The sequence below is a fragment of the Labeo rohita genome, chromosome 18 (genome assembly GCF_022985175.1).
Source record: "Labeo rohita strain BAU-BD-2019 chromosome 18, IGBB_LRoh.1.0, whole genome shotgun sequence".
NCBI classification, from domain to species: domain Eukaryota; kingdom Metazoa; phylum Chordata; class Actinopteri; order Cypriniformes; family Cyprinidae; genus Labeo; species Labeo rohita.
Window position 1 is genome coordinate 32,043,165 of NC_066886.1, and position 19,375 is coordinate 32,062,539.

At 36.7% G+C, this 19,375-nt stretch overlaps 1 protein-coding gene across 10 annotated transcripts in view; it reads right to left on the reverse strand.

The window, feature by feature from the left end:
* Positions 1–19,375, reverse strand: part of trip12 (thyroid hormone receptor interactor 12) — a 50,335-nt gene that overhangs the window by 18,005 nt on the left and 12,955 nt on the right. For all 10 annotated transcript variants that reach the window (XM_051134528.1, XM_051134530.1, XM_051134535.1 and 7 more), the window contains 14 exons: positions 11,797–11,902; positions 9,514–9,650; positions 8,381–8,464; positions 7,855–7,950; positions 7,605–7,756; positions 5,990–6,025; positions 5,698–5,793; positions 5,244–5,336; positions 4,055–4,216; positions 3,737–3,805; positions 1,888–2,053; positions 1,611–1,728; positions 1,255–1,411; positions 1,015–1,168 (listed from right to left, as the gene is read on the reverse strand). In XM_051134528.1, the coding sequence (XP_050990485.1) occupies positions 1,015–1,168; positions 1,255–1,411; positions 1,611–1,728; positions 1,888–2,053; positions 3,737–3,805; positions 4,055–4,216; positions 5,244–5,336; positions 5,698–5,793; positions 5,990–6,025; positions 7,605–7,756; positions 7,855–7,950; positions 8,381–8,464; positions 9,514–9,650; positions 11,797–11,902 (1,626 nt within the window). The remainder of the gene's footprint in view (positions 1–1,014; positions 1,169–1,254; positions 1,412–1,610; positions 1,729–1,887; positions 2,054–3,736; positions 3,806–4,054; positions 4,217–5,243; positions 5,337–5,697; positions 5,794–5,989; positions 6,026–7,604; positions 7,757–7,854; positions 7,951–8,380; positions 8,465–9,513; positions 9,651–11,796; positions 11,903–19,375) is intronic.

Sequence of the window (19,375 nt, forward strand, 5' to 3'; positions counted from 1 at the left end):
TTATCTTCTTTTGTGGTCCATAGTTTGTTAGGCTGTTGCAGCCTAAATGTTTATGTGTAATAAATTTTATATTGACTCAAATAAAATATTTCTTTCTAAAGCTATAATTTGTAATACTTGGTACTTTCTTATTTAACACAAAAATAGCTTTAAATAATCTTTGTTTTGGTACTTTCAGAGTCAAATGTATTTTGTGATTAATTAGATTAATCGACACATGTAATTAATTAGATTAAAATTTTAATTGAACATTTTATTCTCGCAAAATATCCTGTAACACTTGGCAGTGTAACACATTTGTGTTTTTTTTTTCCCATTGGTCTTAATTATTAGACAGTAGGAGGCATCCAATACATCATATTTGCTGATTAAATGGTGCAGATAGGTCGTTTGAGGTCCTTTTTTTCCCTCCCATTAAGTCAGAATGATTAATTATCCTAATTAACTGGCACTGATAGCTGCTTTGTAACTACTGGCTGTATGTAAAAATAATAATAAGAGGTGATTGTTTGTGATAGACAGTTCTACATAGATTTGCAAGTATTTGGCCTTAGAGTACTGCATGCTCACCAACAAAATTAGAGGATAACAGCAGTTTGAATGTTTATGATTTACAAGTTACAAAGTCAAGGACAGATGCATGCTTTTCATCTTAATTTGCCATTTTGTGAAAAAGACATGAGTTTAGGAACTGTGCAGATCATATTCAGAGTCGAAATCCAATTTAATAAAGCAGACATGCAGTGAAGTAGATCTTGTTAATCAAAATTTCACGATGTTAATATCAACCAAGTTAACGTGAAAAAATGTTAATGGCTTATCTGCTTTTGATCATACCAGCTTGTGGAAAATGGCCATCTGATATCCCCTCTAAAAACTACTGTTGATTATTTCTATTTTTAGATTTTAGTTATTGATATCTGAAAAAAAAAATTGCTCTATTTGATAGTTTGGCAACATTATAAAGAATTCTGTTCTGAATATTTAAATGTATCATGAGTGTGGCATGTGCACCTGTGTTGGGGTTGGCCAGAGGGTTGGGTTTTCTCTGAATGGCACGGGCAGTGCCAGTGTCTTCATTTATCTGCTGCATAGAGTTGAAGTCGATGGTGTAGACACGGCCGAGTGTCGACAGACTTATCTCATCTTCTCCATTCTGGTGTGCAGTCTGGAAAAAAGTGAGCAATTAAGTTCAAATCATAATCTGATCTTCTGAATGTCATGTTAACTACATCGGCACAGCGCTGAACATACTTCAATGATGCGACTGTCGATGCGGTTGTACGGGTGCCACAGGCCTCTGTCATCTCTCCACTGCCAGATGGCGCCCTCTGTGGTCTGGGCACTGCCCTTTTTCAGCATGGCATCAACCGCAAAGATGCCCTCTCTGGGCAGACATGGCATCAGCTCACTACAGCAGAGAGACAAAACACAGTGATCAAATGCACTCATTAAAGCAAAGATGACAATTTTCATTTTGGAGTGAACTAATCCGTTAAACTCCATAATAGCTCCTCCAATCTGAGTCTCCGTTTACTCAGAGCATGTTAATTAGATGTCACTGGCAGAACCACACAGATCGAGGAGAGGTTTAGGAAAACTAGACGTACCAGATGAGTGAGGTGAGTTCATAAAGCTCCTGGGGGCTTCTGGGTACAAGGTCAATCTGCTCTTGACAGCTCCCATTAGATGCGCCACAGAGCAGGAAACGCAGGGTCTCTGCTATATCTACAAACACACAAAACAGTTACTTAACATACACCGACTTCGAATTGATAAAACAGGCCACATTTGTGCAAAACAACCTGCTCTTAAGGACCATATTCAGTGTTGGTGTTTATTTAAACAGGAAGCAGGACTCCTAATTCATGCATTTTAATGACTCACTCTGTTTCATGAGCTGCACGGCCAGGCATGGGCAGTTGGAGCACATGAGAGAGAACATGCGCACTACCATGATGAACATGCCGGAGCTGAGCACGGGTGGAGTGAGCACCAGCAGCTGCTGGATGTTGGTCAGGAGGTCCCGTGACGCCACCTGCTGTAACAGGTTCTGTGAGACAGTGACACACAGGGCAGCGGTTAATGAGGTCACACTCAAAGCACAAAAGTGTTTTTGCATACCAGAGTAGTGACAGCCAATGCACAAACAAGTCCTTTGGCTGACTAATTTAAAGTGATTCACAAACCATTTGTAATTTTTACTAAAAATTTAGGGCTGGCAAATGGCTAATCGCATACAAAAAAATTGAGTTTGCCTAATATTTTTGTGTGTACTGTGTGTAATTATTATGTATATATAAATAAATATATTTATAAATATATTTAAGACATTATATATATATTTATTATAATTTTTATAGAATTTATATTATATATAAATAAAATTATTTTGTACATAACATCCTTCTCTTAAATATATACATTAATTTGTGTGTATTTACATATACATAATTACACACATATATATTAGGCAAACTATATATATATATATATATATATATATATATATATATATATATATATATATATATATATATATATATATATATATATATAGATATATATATATAGATAGACAGATAGATAGATAGATAGATAGATATACACACACATATATACACATATCAATTAAATCTATGAACTCTAACATTATGGCTACTATCTATTACATAAATGCAGAGATATAACAAACATCTGCTAAAATGCACTTTACATAATTGTCCAAAAATGAGAATGAAAAGCAGTTAGGAAAAAAAGGCTAATTTACTGCTGACAAAATGTAGTATTTAACATTTGAAGTAGATCAAAAACTTTCAAAGTTGTCCTAAAACCAAAACAATACACCGTTTTCGTCTTAGGACAACTTTGATGGACTTTTTTGATCCACTTCAAATGTTGACTACCGTACATAAACATGACCAAAAAAAAAAAAAAAAAAAAACCTGCAGCAGTCCTTTTGGCCAAAAACTTTTCAATCATTTTTGATTTTAGCACCACCTTTCCATTCATCTGACTGTCCATAGGCAGTAATATAAAAAGGATGTTCAATCTGTTGTTTTATTGAAAGCCCTGGAGCGGTCAAGTGTCCACCATATGATGCAAAACAATGCATTTTGCTGAGAAATAAACGTATCCGAGTAGTGGTAACGGAGAAAAGTACACACTGTTCATTTAGTGCATATACGGTACAACGCCACATACATTCACAGTTGTGTTAACTCAGCAGTAGACTTACATTCACAGGACACTGCACTTATTCACAATCACAAAAGTACATTATTTGCTTTATAGTCTTGCCAGTTAAACATTTCATATGAGTGCTGTACTGACATGTGCTGTTCCAGTGCATGCACACCAAAATCCTGTCAAATAGCACCTAATTACTGAACTGAAAGTGCGTATGGCATCTGATCGTGCTAAAACTGTCAAAACGCACAAGGTTCACATATAAATACAGTTGCTTATGTCTAAAGTGAAAGTAAATGGATAAGTGCCTGTATATTAGATGCGTGCAGCTCTTAAAGCGACAGTATTAAACATGCTGCCGCTAGTCATTAAAAGGATAGTTCAGCCAAAAATTATAATTCTGTCATTTACTTACATGTAATTTTTTTTTTTATTATTTTTATTGAAATGAACCTTGTACGCAAACCACCTTGCTAAAATTGATCATACACAGGTTTAAGGTTATTTACATTTGCTGTGTCAGTGTGTGTGAGTAATCATTTCTCACCTCCTCATGCTGAAAGTTGTCCACCAGCCTGGCAAAACAGAGACAAGTGCTTTCGACAGATTTCTTATCCTGCAAAACAAGAGTCATTATAAAAAAAGAGCTGAATCATCTGAGGTGGACGGCATTGATTTTATTGTTTACACCCAAAGTCCGGCATCTGAATGTCAACCAGGTGTGATTCACACCAGTAACACTACGGTAAACATATCGCTTACGTCCTTGTGGGTGTTTATGTTTGTGTTACAGATCCAGACATGACATCTGCTCGTCTGTTCTAATAAATGTGGATGAGATGTCTGCTGTGCTTCAGCTCATCACCTGGTGTGTGAGTCTCTGAGTGAGCAGGGGCAGAGAGTCAGCGACGAAGTGAAACTCGTCCGGCGTGATGCTCTGGCAGCAGTTAGCAGCGATGGCTAATGCGTTCCTCTGAGCATTGATGCTGAAGAACTCCAAATAGAGCAAACAGTCAGCTAGACCTCCCTATAGAAAGACATTAAAAAAAAAAAAAAAAAAAAAAACACACAGCATAGAATTAGTGCACTGTCATTTTCTGTAATGAAATAAAATGGGGCCAGCAAAACAGAGTTCACATTCAAAGCTCTTATAAAACAGAACAAGGGTTCGTACAGATACTGTAAAATGAAATTTCAGGACTTTCAAGGACTTTTTATATATATATATATATATATACACACACACACACATTCAAAATATGTAATATTAATTAAAAGAATAAAATATATACATGTAAATATTTTCAAAATATATACTTTATATGCGTGTATTTATATATACACACATGATAAATATACAGTACACATTATGTAAACAAAAACTTATTTTGGATGATTAACAGCAATTTATTTGTTTGACAGCAGCAATCGTAAATTATCTTATTTAGATTGGGATTGCAAATCATGTATTGTGAATCTTTTGATTTGAATCATTCAATTCGCAAAATGATTCACAAAACAGTTTTGATCTAAATCAAATGATTTGCGATACGCGATCTGACTGGAGCGCGTCGAAAGAGTGGGTCATTTTGCGACGCAATGGTTTAACCAATTCTGAGTTCCGAAAAGCTCAGTTTCACCTATCGCTACATGCTTTTTAAAAACCTTACAAGCAATGTCGAAATTAAAAAATGAATAGTAGAGGTGGCTAGTGATTCGCTTGAAATGAATGATTGAGTCACGAGTTTAAATCAAACCGAGCTGTTCCAGCATAAATGACTCAATTGATTCGGCTTGTCTGTTCCTCTTTTCACATCTTTAGCCATGTTTAGACAACACTGTCAGTACTACTACTGGCTTAGCTCAATTGATTTCTGACATTAACTGAAATAAGCAAAAAAAGGTATGATGGGTGTTTTTTTTTTTATTGTGTGAATTTAGCATGAAAAGATACGTGCTTATTGACAAAACTAAAGTTTAACTCAGTTTAACTGCTGTCTCATATTGGTTGTCCTAGCACTTAATAAACATGACACTCAGTACTTAGTACTTACAGCCTGTAAGATGGCTTTACTGTGCCTCCTTGACAACATCTCCAGGGCGGTCAAAGCTTGCTCTGCCACATCGATAAACTGTATAACCTGAAGCTGTGGACACAAGGGAAACATGGATTTGAGACAACAAACACAACGAATCCTCTTCTAAATATAAGCTTTTTCATGAATGGCTAACTTCTTCACGTGTCAGACTCCCAAGCTGGCGAACAGTGAATATGCAAATATAAGTGGTTATTTGCAAATGCGGTTTTGATGTCGTAACTTGTTTTTCAGCTTAGTATAAATATAGACATCGAATGCTCACAAAACAAAATTTTGCCTCACTCACTTTTTACCAACTATTATTTCAGAAGAGCAAATAAAAGCCTGCTTTTCCTGATATAGCACCTTTAATTATGTCATCCATATAATTGGCAGCCAGGTTTCAAAGAAACCAAGAAGTGCCACTTACCTTTTCCAGGAAGACAGGGATGGCGTCTACCACCACGGCAGAGGAGCGCGGCAGAGCCTCCATCATGTAGGTGAGGGCGCGAGATGCATGATTCATCTGCAGAAAGGACACATGGGGTGAACAGTTATTACGTTACTCTCTAATTTTAAGTGTCAAAATTGAATGAGTGTGAAAAGATGGTGGAAATCATCGCAAGATGATAGATTCGCCTCAGTCGGCCTCGATCGGCTCGCACAATGTTCTGACTCTGCATGGACACATGCACCCACTCACAGAAGTTCCTAATACTCACAATATCAAAATTATGCTCCATCTGTAATAGTGTGATCTGCAAAGAGAAGACAAGAGAAGAACAGGACATGAGAGTAAGAACAAAAAGGCAAGAGAGACTCTGCATGACTCTCGACACAGACGGGAGGTTGTTCATTTTTTCAGATTATGAATTTTACGACCCAAGAACAACCTAAGATATCTGCAAGGTTTTTAAAACCCAATTTATGGGTTTTTAAGCTTTAAGACCTGCATAAATTAAATGAATACCATTTGGACAGGGTAGGGCACTGTCTACTTTATCATTTTAATCAACAATTTAAACAACTTTACAGTTCAAATCATACAAATTTTGACAAAACGTTTAATCAAATGTGACCCTGGACCACAAAACCAGTCCTAAGGGTCAATTTTTTGATACATCATCTGAAAGTTGAATAAATAGGCACTTTTAACACTTTTAAATAAATTTAAACTTTATTTTAACATAAAAGGTGTTTAAAGTTGTGTTTTGGGCCACTATGCTTTAGCACAGTATCTGTCAAACGAACTTAAACCGAAAGCCACAACGGCCACCAGTCCTGCTTTATTTTTGCGGAAGATGATTATAACATTTCACTAGATTTGTAGTGAGACAAGTTTCTGCAAGCCATTTTCTGCAAGGAGTTTTCTGTCAAATAAAAGCTTAAAAGTGCAGAATTGCTGACAGCTAGCAGTTTAAATGGGTAACATTACTGCGGTCCAAATCCAAAATCTCTCTTTCAAGCAGTGTTGCCAAGTCCACGTTTTTCCTGCAGAATTGGGCTACTTTAACACTGTTGCCGCAGGTTGTTTTTCATGTCCACTGGCTGAAGCGACCCCAATAATGTAATATTTAGCCCCTGGAATGCTAATTTTACCAAGGGAACCACACCAAAAAAAAAAAAACTTGCATCTTACCCCTCAAAACGCAATTGGGCTATTTTTGAGTAGCAATTTGGCAGGTTTTGCTGTGAAAATCTGGCAACCCTGCGTTTAAGGGTAGAAATTAGAAAGGATTTTAATTTCCCTACTGTAGTGTAAAGCAAAAATAATATACCTATGAAATATTTATTTTCATTTATTTTACAGTGCAGTTGTTTTACAATATATGGCTATTACTGTCATAGGAATAATAAGATAAAATTGATCAAGTCAATTCACTGACTTTTTTTAGAATGTAACTTTAAAATGCACAACATTTTCATTTTCAAAGTCCTCATTTGTCTTTTTTTTTTTTTTTTTTTTTTTTTAATATCGCAATAAATATATCCGTGGACTTCATAATCGAGATATTATCATGAGATTTAGTAGGCGGCTGAATGGGGGGGGAAAACAAAACAAAAACAAACAAAAAAAAACGAAAAACAAAAATGCAAACATGGCGCTTATAACCCTGGTATACAAAGCACTATTAGAAGAGCAGCCAAGAATTTGCAGGCATGATATAAATGCATAAGGTAAACACTGCCATAAAAACACAACTACTTTCTAGCATTATTATTATTTGGTGGATCATTTGAATGTTTTTTTTTCTTTCCTGTCTAACAAGGCAGAAAAAAACTACAATGTAAACTACAAAGTCCAGGTGAATTTCCTAATGCAGGGAGAGTGCTCACCAGGGCGGGTACGACGCTCTTGACGGGGAATCCTCCCAGCGTCTCCTCGTTACCCATCACTAGCAGCTGGCACATCTCTATCGCAGCCTGGAGCTGCTGGGATTCGTCTCCCGTAGCCTGAAGCCCCTGCAGCAGCTGCTGTGCCTTTGAGCCTGTGAGCGCAGAGAGAGACAGAAGATGGACATGTTGAGCAGAGGAAACACTCAATCATCCCCTCAAAATGTCACAAACATAAGTCAAGGTCACTCACTAGCTCCACTCCCAATGGTCCTATGAAACAGCTGAGACATACGGGGCCCAAACGGGCCAAACAGGTGAGGAGGAAGGCCCCTGGCCTCCAGTAGAGCTGCGGAGAGTAAAGGAAACATAAAACCTTACGCACACCTACATGTTTGGGTTTCATCACTTCAATGTCAGTGATAAAAAGACGAGTAGAAAAATTGTGCATTTTGATAATAATTAGGTAAAACGGGAACACTACAAGTTATTTACAGTGCACAACAGTGTTGTTGGGAGGGAAAAAACAGAAAAATGTTGAAAATTGACCCATTTGAGCTGCTGTGAGCTGAAGCTGCACAATTAATGAATCTGATAAACTCAAGACCTTTGCTAGTAGGTTAATTAACATCCAAATACATCCTATACACATTTTTTTAATTTTAAATACAGAATATCATCACTGAAGATACAATACAATCATATTATCTTGACAAATACCTAAAAACTGTTTTTAGAAAACAGTACAATTATTGAAATAACAGGTAGAGCCAACATACCTTGCAGTCTTCCCATTTCAGAGTCATCTGATTCACTCTCTCCAGAGGTGGTCATGCCAACAGCTCCAGCCACTGAGCTAGACGCTTCACAGCAGAGAGAGAAAATGAACACAGGAGACTGAGACAAGGAATACAACCAACATTTCATGCTGACATTAAGGTACTATCATTGTGCACTTTAAGGAGAAGTCCACTTCCAGAACAACAATTTACAGATAATGTACTTACTTTCTTCAGTCGTACAGAAATCATGTTTTTGAGGAAAACATTTCAGCATTTTTTTTTTCCATACAATGAACCGATATGGAGCCCCGAGTTTGAACTTCCAAAATGCAGTTTAAATGCGGCTTCAAATGATCCCAAAATGCGGTTGTAAACAATCCCAGCCGAGGAAGAAGGGTCTTATCTAGCGAAACGATCGGTTATTTTCATAAAAAAAAAAAAATAATACAATTTATATACTTTTTAATGTCAGATGCTCGTCTTGCTCTTCCTGACCTCTATTTTTTTTTCCTGTTCATGACAGTTAGGGTGAAAGTCCCATCTCATGTTCACCCTTTTTTGTTAAGGGTGTTTGATCTTTACATGTTCACTTTACAAAGACTGGGTCTGTACTTCTGCAGTGATGTAGGATGATTTTGAAATGATTTTTGAAGTTGAGGGAGAAAATACAATGGGAGTTTTTCAACATACCCTAACTGTCTTGAACCAGAATACACAGAGTTCAGGCAGAGCAAGACAAGACGAGCGTTTGACATTAAAAAGTATTTAAATTGTTTTTTTTTTTTTATAAAAATAACTGATCATGTCGCTAGATAAGACCGTTCTTCCTAGGCTGGGATTGTTTACAACCGCATTTGGGATGCATTTTGGAAGTTCAAACTCAGGGCACCATATCAGTTCATTATATGGAGAAAAATCCTAAAAAGTTTTTCTTTAAAAAAAAAAAAATAAATACTTTTTTTTTTTTTTTTACAACTGAAGAAAGACAGACATGAGCATCTTGGATGACAAGGGGGTGGGTACATTATCTGTAAATTGTTGTTCTGGAAGTGGACTTCTCCTTTAACATATACGGTCAAAGTATTAGATACCACGTATAGTAAAATCTCATGGCACTGCTGCCCTTTTACCTGACGCCCCTTGTGGTGTCTCCTCTGTGCGCGCGGCCGATGAATTGGCCCCATCCTGGTTGTTGTCTGAGTCGGCCATTTTCTCCTGTCGGCGAGATTCAGCTGCCCCGCGCTTGCCCAGGCCTGAGCCTCGCCGACTAGAAAAAAAAAAAAAAAAAAACAAAAAACAAAAAATAAAGATCAATATTTTCATTAAAATGTGCATATCCACACATACTACTCCAAAAAGATGACAAACTATTAAATATTACTATTTACAAACTACTAATTAATATAACATTCATATTCAAATAGAACACAATCAACCCAAATTTAAAGAGTGAAAACCTTTAAAGCAACAGACAACATAACTGTAGCACACACTCGTATGAGTGTTAATACTGTTATTATATTGTTTTCAGTGTGAATGGGCCTTTACAATGATTTTAGAACTGTGGGGGATTGTTAGGCTTTTTATCTGAGTTATTTATTGATGTAATGAGGTGACACAATGGCTTTGAACAAGACTTAGCCAATTATAGTTTCTTCTGCTATATAATCCAAAACATTTCGCCAGATTTATTATTAGGATGAACTGGAAGTTCCAGTAAAGCGAGTAACCGAACAGGAACACCCATCTGCAATTACCACAGAACACTGCCCAGCATTAGAGAAGAGAGATGGGCTAATGAATAGTTATAGTAAACTAAAGGTGCAGTCACATAAGTGAAATGGTAGTGTGTGTTGTCATTGGTGTAGCTATGTATTAAGCACAGCTCACACAGAATGAAAATGAAAAGAAAAAAAAAAAAAAAATAATAATAATAATTCACAAAACAACAGTAAATGTGACCACAACTTAAATAAATGAACAGGACTAATATGTATTGAATCGTCTCAGATCCAGACACAATACGCCTTAAACAGGGTAGTAGCATTTTTAAATGTTTTAACTATGTAAAATTTAGTATGGCTTTTACCCAGACTAAGGCCTACTGAAGTGAAAAGGACTGCCCTCAACTGAAGATTTTTAGTTGTTCATTTTAAGCATTGGTCAACTTTTAGTCGCATGTTTATTATAAACCATTTTAAATCATAATGAGCCTTAAAGTGCCTACAAAGTCTAATAAGCGCTCAAGTGCACACACAAAGCTTGCGAAAGCACACCGGCAGAAGTAATGATTATGAATGTGTCGGAGAAAAACAGTAAGGAGCATTAACATTAGTACTTTATTGATAAACTAGTGCTGTCTTTGTTTTCATCTTATGAAGTTGGCAAAACTGACTCATCTCTGCGGCAGTGATGCACCTCTATACATTTCACACTGATCACATAATCAGAGAATATTTGTTTTCCATTTGAATTAGCTCATTTGAAAGTAGAGATTTCGCTCTACATAGGTATATTTTTCACGTATGCAAGACAAGTATACACAGAGTTTCTAAGTTTTGCATTCAAATTCACAGAGACTGAGACAGCAGAAAGTGCATCCTGTACACTTTCGTTATTTTACAAAAGCACAATGTTTTGTTATTATTGTAAAATGGAGTATTTTAGGAGCAAGTGACCGCACCAGTGCCTCCATCTTGCATCTTGCTGTGAGCGCGCTACCATTCAGCTTCCACACGCCGCACAGACACTTCAATAGCGCATATTTTACTAGGTTAAAATTAGATTGAGTGACCATGTAAAGTTGCTGCTTCTTAGATTTTTCAGATGATTAGCCATAGTTGAGGTCAATAAACGACAGGTGAGTGCTTGGATGTCCTGCCCAACACGAACTGCATGACTTTGCCTGAAGATTTTATATACAATTTCAACCAAACCTCTTCTTGTCGACTAACGGTTAGCCAACTATTAGGGGGCAGCCCTACTGCCTAGTAACTTTTTTCCCCGCGAGTGTACTCCATATGATATTGCACGAGCATGTACACTAGAAAGATTCATCTTTGGCCAGCGCCTGTGCAATACTCCAAACGTTATGAGTGATAAAAATCATTTTTGTAATCATTTAAACTGGAGTTGGGGGAATCTACTGTTGCTGCTGTATGTAGTAGTTCGCTGCTGTTTTTGCTCTGTCATCTCAGTTTCTTTTCCAACTGTGAAACAACAGCGTGAGCCAGTGTTGCCACCTTGTGGATGAACTAATTGGTCAAAAAAAAAAAAAAAAGGAAAGCACAGGTGTGATGTGCTGTGATGCGGATGTACATATGCATACAGTATATATGCATGTTTTTTTTGAGCTTGTGCATCTTCTAGATCTGCAAGCTGTTCTGGGATTAAAGAGGCTGGCGGTTCAGTACCTGGTGCTGGCGCAAGAGCCCGTGGTCTTCTGACGTGTGCTCCTCCGACAGCTGGGGAGCTCTGCTGGGGGAGACTCACTACGCTTCTTAGTGGACTTCCTCAAACCTACAGAGAAAAACACACAGCATTATACCCAACAATCAAAACGAAGGGAAAACGGAGGATCCCGAGACTAAATTAGAAGCCGAGTCGTCACTGAGACGATCACAGGAGAACAGCATGTTTTAATCAATCACACAGAGATCAGTATGCTATTCCTCAGCAGGATACAACCATACATCCACAGTCCACTTCCAAAACAAAGATTCACAGATAATGTACTCACCCCCTTGTCATCCAAGATGTTCATGTCTTTGTTTTTTCAGTCGTAAAGAAATTGTTTTTTGAGGAAAACATTTCAGCATTTTTCTCCATATAATGGACTGATATGGTGCCCCAATTTTGAACTTCCAAAATGCAGTTTAAATGCAGCTTCAAACGATCACAAATGCAGCTGAAAATGATCCCAGCCGAAGAAGAAGGGTCTTACCTAGCGTACCGATCGGCTGTTTTAATAAAAATAACACAAATTTATATACTTTTTAATGCCAAATGCTCGTCTTACCCTACTCTGCCTGGACTGTTTTTGTTCCGGTTCATGACAGTTAGGGTATGTCGAAAAACTCCCATCTCATGTTCTCCTTCAACTTCAAAAATCGCTCTATATCGCTGTTTTACCTTTTTTGTTAAGGGTGTTTGATTTTTTTTTGCATGTTCACTTTGCAAACACTGTGTCTGTACTTCTGCAGCAATGTAGGATGATTTTGAAATGATTTTTGAATTTGAGGGAGAAAATACGAGTTTTTCAACATACCCTAACTGTCTTCAGTCAGAATACACAAGAGTTCAGGGAGAGAAAGACAAGACGAGCATTTGAGATTAAAAATTATTTAAATTGTATTCTTTTAATGAAAATAACCAATCATTTCGCTAGATAAGACCCTTCTTTCTCGGCTGGGATCGTTTAGAACCGCATTTAAACTGCATTTTGGAAGTTCAAAATCGGGGCACCATACAAGTCAATTTTAATGGAGAAAAATGCTGAATTTTTTTCCCCTCAAAAAAACAGTTTCTTTACGACTGAAGAAAGACAGACATGAACATCTTGGATGACAAGGGGGTGAGTACATTATATGTGAATCTTTGCTTTGGAAGTGGACTTCTTTAAAAAACAGAATTAAACATCTCAAGTACGTTTTAAATATTCTGGAGTTTAAAGGCGAACATTATTTTAGAACGCATCACCTTATTTCCATGGTGACGTGTCATGCTTGTCACGTGACACTGCAGCAACAACAGCGCTGCACGACAGATGTATTGCTTATATTCTGTTGTTCCTTCTTTAATTCAAAATATTCACAAACTTAACTATGGCATCAACTATCTAATATTCTGATTCTCAAATACATGCAAGTGAATGCATTTTGTTGTTTACAAAGCTGTATAATAGTACAAAATCTTGTTAGTTGATCTATAATGGATGCTGAAACCCCAAGTATGCTTTGCTTGTTCGTGTTTAGCTCCTTGTCAGTGCACACACAAAGAACACATCTTTTGCGGTTAATGCACTTTTAATAACTCTTTTCAAAATAAAGCATGTACCACAGTAGAGTCCATATTACAAGTCGCATTACATGATTGGACTGATTTGGATGTTAAGTTTAAAAGAGGCGAAAGCGCACCCCTTAAAGAAATGGAATGGTAAACATGATTATGAGGAAGATCACAATCTCTCACTATCTGAATTTAGACTGAAGTCATTCAGTTTAAAATTAATGCATGTAAACGTACTTAATGAGGCGGGGGGGGGCACTGGTTATCACACATCTTGTGCAAATGAGATTTAAGAGCTGCAGCAGAGGTAAAGATTTTTAGATTAAAAGCCACTTTAATTTGGGTCTGTTCCTTACATAGATCTACTATAGGCATCCAGAATTGATTTGGTAGCACCAGAGGTATCACATATTACTACTGAAATTCACAAATATAATATCAAACATTGTGTAAATAGTAATCATTACCTAAAAGCATCAAAAAACACTATTTACACTAGAACGATTTAGAAACATACATCAAGATCATCTAGACATCAGAAATTATAAAGAAGTGTCAAGAGACAAATGTGATGTACAGGACAAACATAATTTAAAAACAATGTGAATAATTGCACAGTATAGCATTAACCCATCATCTAGCTCTGATCTTGGCTACTGCTCACAACAAGCACTTTACTACAGAACACGTGTTTAGACAGTTTCCACAGAAACCAGCACATTCTGCACGTCATCTCATTAGCACTGTGTGTAAATTAAGCCACACCGTACCATCTACACTCCACGACGCCATCAGCTCCACATCAGCCTTGTAGAAAATAATCAGAAGGAGATATGCTCTCTTTACTGACTAAACATATGCCTAGTCCAAAAGTCTGTGTGCACCCTATGTAGGTAGCATCTTAAGGAATCACTCTAACATGCATCCTTTTGACCAAATTTTTAAAACCTTTACACCAAGAGTGATGAACAGATGAACAATTTACAGCTGTTAATGTGTCTGTTCACGTTAGTCTGAACATTTTCATGCCATTAATACATTTTTTTTAAACTGAGAGTGCTGCTGTTTCACAAACTATAGTACAAAAAAAGTTCAAAGTTGTCCTAAGATATAAACAATTGTTGTTTTGGTTTTAGGACAACTTTGATGAAAGGTTTTGATCCACTTCAAATATTGACTACTGCATAAGTGGCTAAAGACTCTTTTCGTCTGTCAATTTTAACTAAACCACTGCTGATAGACATGCTGTGTTTTGTTTATACTTGGGAGGCTGCTTTAGATTGCAGTCTTGCAGGGCTCTACAGTGCGACCAAAATTACTGCGTGCAAGTATGAAAAATATTTAGGAGCACCAGTGCGACTGACCCTATCAGCCAAATCATATTTGTGTTTGCGCTGAGAGAAGCTTTAATGGAATCTACCCGTTTTAGCAACGATAAGTAATGTACCATAGACATCTCACAAATCCTTTCATAAAGTGTAAAGAGAGTGTAAATAAGAGATTGATTGTGCAGTGTAGAGAGCTTCCTTGACTATAATGGAACTTTATGAGATCGTGGTGAACTAAGACGAGTGACGGATTATAATGATTTTTAAGGGAGTCTGTAAATGAGATATTGATTTAATTCAACAGTTAAATAAACAAGAAGTTAATATTAAGAGACTTAACCATTACCTGATTTCAATGTCAAAAATAGTTTGAAACAAGTCACAACTGAGCCACTGCACATCTTCATTCAAACACAGAAGTTTTGTTTATGAATGAACTTACGTTTTTAAAAGAATATATATATTATATTTAAAACAATCTCAACATGAATTTATGACTTTGATTGGACTGGTGCCACCTCTGAGCCTTATTAAACATTTGAAAATACACCTACAAGCCACTTTTGTGTTCTTTTGTACAACCAAATATAGATTGTTACCAAATTTGTTAATACCAATACTTTTAATAAAGTTAGAAAAATGCCATTACAAAAGGTAAAAACAAAATTCCCCTGTAAATCACTTTCAGACGTCAAATATCACCTCGTAATAAGGATAATTTTTTTATCAGATTTTTTGATTATTGATTAGAAGGTGCTCCTGATAAAGTGGTTTGTTGTGGAAATGAGATACATGATTTTTTTTGGCTGTTATAAACAGCATTCGTGTCTTTGTGTTTTTTGTGCTTGTCCTTGTTTGTTGTTTTTTCCTATGAAGATCTGGCAACACTGATACTTTACCATAGGACTCATGAGTGCAACTAGCCCTTTGTCAAAATGTGCAAAGGTTAAGACTTTCACTATTATTTTCTTGCATCTCACATACAGATTAAGACATTTCAGATGTGCATTTAAATACGTCATTAACAACTAGTTGTTCAGTCCAGTTCCGTACACACTGCATATAATTACTGTAAATGCGGTTGTCACTACCTGTATTTTTCAGCACTTAACGCAGTTGTCACTCCCGTATTTTAGAGAATTATGTGTGTACAGAATGTGATTAAGGAGTAAAAGGTAAACTGACAACCGAATTTAGCTGCGGTGTGTACGTGGCCAAAGCGAATCTGACTTTTCATTCAACCAATCGCTTTGTTAAATTTATTCACTACTTAAATTTTATATTTAATATTTTAATTTACATTTTATATATTTTTTTTCTTAAGGCAATGATTCAAGAAAAGGGGCCTGCTTTGCTCCTAACAAGCTAACTGTTATCTAAAAACAGCTTAAAAAAAAAAAAAAAAAAAAAAAAAAAAGAAAAAGAAAAAAAAACACTAATACACAACTGATCAAATGAGTTACACAACACAAACAGCTCTTAAATTCTATACTTATATGCACTATTAAAAATGTTAAATGTGGCTTAGCTACCATAAACGACTTAGAGTTACACCAGACATGAGTGGCAGGGTACATCAGAACTACACCTGAAGCACCCATCTGATATACAGTGCATCTTCACAGTACCCAGCTCTACTTAATATAGAAAGAAAGAAAATAGAAAAATGAAAGAACCTTTAAAAGACCTCTGACAGCGCTTTCCCTGTAAAGTCAGATGAATCACTCATGCCTCCAACTCAGCTCCAGTCTGGTGGTCAATCCCTAACACTGAGGGTCTATTCTGGGCAATGCACTGCCCCCTGCCCTTTGGCAGAATGCCCTCCCGTGACTCTTCATATCAGAGACAGTCCTTCCATAATCAACCCAGCCCGACCTATGTCTACACAGGATGACCTCTCACACTCAAAATAAACACTTTCAACAAGCCTTCACAGAACACTTGACAGCAACCTTTAGTGGAAAAATCAGGAACGAGACAAAACATCCAAACAATACCGCCGATGTGATCCTAAACATCCAAACGGCAGCGCTCGTTAGCCTAAATATCCACACATGACAGTGCTCTGACCAACCTATAGGCATTGTGATACTCCAAAGCTCTGCTTGGCTACTCAACACAGCAAAGTAACTACACCAAAAGCCCTTCCTACCTCAGCATGCATCCAGCCGCGACTCTTGTCCATACAATACTGTAAGGCAGCAGAAGGCTGGTATTTTTAGACCAGTACACTGGCACTGAACTGGACTGAAACCTGAGCCAGCTCCCCCTGCCATGACCAGAGCCAAAACCCCATCCGCTATTACTGGGGCTAGAAATGATCACAATCACAACCATCACGCCTTTAGCGAAGACACTGGTTTGTGAAGGCAGGGCTTCTCAGGGTATGAGCCGTCAGGTCAAGGATCAGCTAAAATGATTACGTAAAAAACGACCAAGCCCGACATTCACTTTCATGAAACCTGTCAAAAACACTCTTAAAAGTTATATTTATATATTATACCCCATAATTGTCCACATATTTGTGTTTGTAATACAGAAGTTTGTACAGAACTTACACATCTGCAGTATTTGTGTGCATTTTATGCTAATATTAATTTAATTTAATTTAATTTAATATGTCACAGCCCTTAACAGTCCTAAAAGTACCATTCATTTCTAAATAATTTCTCGCTTTCTTTTTGATTTTAGGCTGAAATATCACCCAGACTGACAAAGGAATGAGATGAAGTGACATAAGGATCATACTTCATATCGAAACAAAACAAATACTCTTTGCAAGGGTGCTCGAGAGTATGACTGCCCAAGACTTTCAGGCTGTTCATCTACAATTCAGTTAATAGAATGTGTATATGTGTGCTTGTTGATGGATTAATGCCGATCTAAATTCAGGACTCATCTTTTATTAGCACATTACTGTACGATGCTACTCTAATGACTAAAGGGGTGAATCATTTGCTACTTCACAAATTCATTAAATAGGCTTTAATTCAGATGAATAAGTCAGTTTGTTTTGTTGTTTGCTAAAAACAAATATTGATTGGCCAGCACTATTCTAATTTTATCTTTTTTACATTGAAATTAAATGCATGCATGTTTATATACAGAGATTTTTATTTTAACCTTCAATAACTACATTTTTTAATGCCAATTACTCTTAATTTTTAGAACAACAAAACTAATATTTTTCTAACTTGAGCAGTTTTGGAAATTGTAATGACCAGTTACATGTAATTGATATACATCTCTTATTTTGTGTGTGACAAGGGGAACTTACAGCTAAAACAAGACTTGAGGTTTCATGACATCTTAAAAAATATATATATATTGGTGACTGGCATCGGCTGGTCTTGGTGTTAAAACATTAGTAACTGCATCTGCCTCAAATTTTCGTGACTGGCGCACCACTAGTTGAAAGGTGTGCATGTCCCAGAGTGAGAAAAGATTTTTTAACAGAATCAAAAGCAGTGGAAGCAGCACAATGTGTTATACCCTTAATATATTTTGGACTGAATCAATCTCATATCTTGCCACACGTCCAGATACATCAGTTCTGTCACGGAAACTGCGTGTCAGTTGCGTCACTAGTGGCAGGTGCCTGAAGTCCGGTTCTAGCACCCGTGCAGCTGGTGTTCTACATGTGCAATATGTTGAAACTGAAGCCTGGATGTAGAATAGTTCAAGCGTGTGTGCACACACTGACATCCAATCTTACCAAAAAGAGCCCAGCCCTGATATTACAGATACACAAATATTCAAAAGCACTACTACACTGGTACTGAGTTACAACAATGCTAGTCATTTTGCATTAAGGGTATTACCAATAACTGGGTAAATTTGGTATTTGCTGACAGCTGCTTTCAAAGGCTCATGTGAATATTTGTGGGCATTCGAAGAGCATCCAAATTTTTTATTTACAATATGTTTGTAATGTTAAGCACAGTACTCAACGACATGTGACACTCTCACAAGAAGTTCTAAGACATGATAAATAGTTAACAAAAAGTATGGTTAATTAATTGTTCATACTGCTTAGCAACGGGTGGGACAAAAAAAAAAAAAAAAAACAACAACAACTGATAGTGCATGTCAAAATAGATCTGTGATTCAAGTCAGAGTATAAATACAACCTAACAGACCTGCCACTTGTTCTATGCAATGTGTCTCTTTGTTCTTCTTATTACAATAGACCAATTTGGAGTAGACGTCACAGTTAGGTCACCGGCAACTGCGTGTGCATTGTGGTGGCAGAAAAACACTGGTAACAAGTGGAGAGAAACGCGTAAAATCCATAGAATAAAAGGGGAAAAAAAAAAAAAAAAAAAAAAAAACAAAGTATTGTTGTGCCTTTGGATGTCAGAATCAGAATGCAAATCATTTTTATAGAATACTTTTGTCAAGTATTTAAAGCTAAATGCAGAGTTTAAATGGACAGACTATAGATGAAACCTACTATGATTACTCTACTTTTAAAGCATAAATATGATTTAAACAACAGGTCCACATAATATTCACACATGCTGTTCATAGGGGACATTTTGTATTACAGTTACAGCATGAAATAGTATTTAAACCTATAACATTTTACATAACATTTATTGCACAATTCAGTAGGGCTGGGTATTGAGAAATGGTTCCATTTTAGAACCGGTTCAAA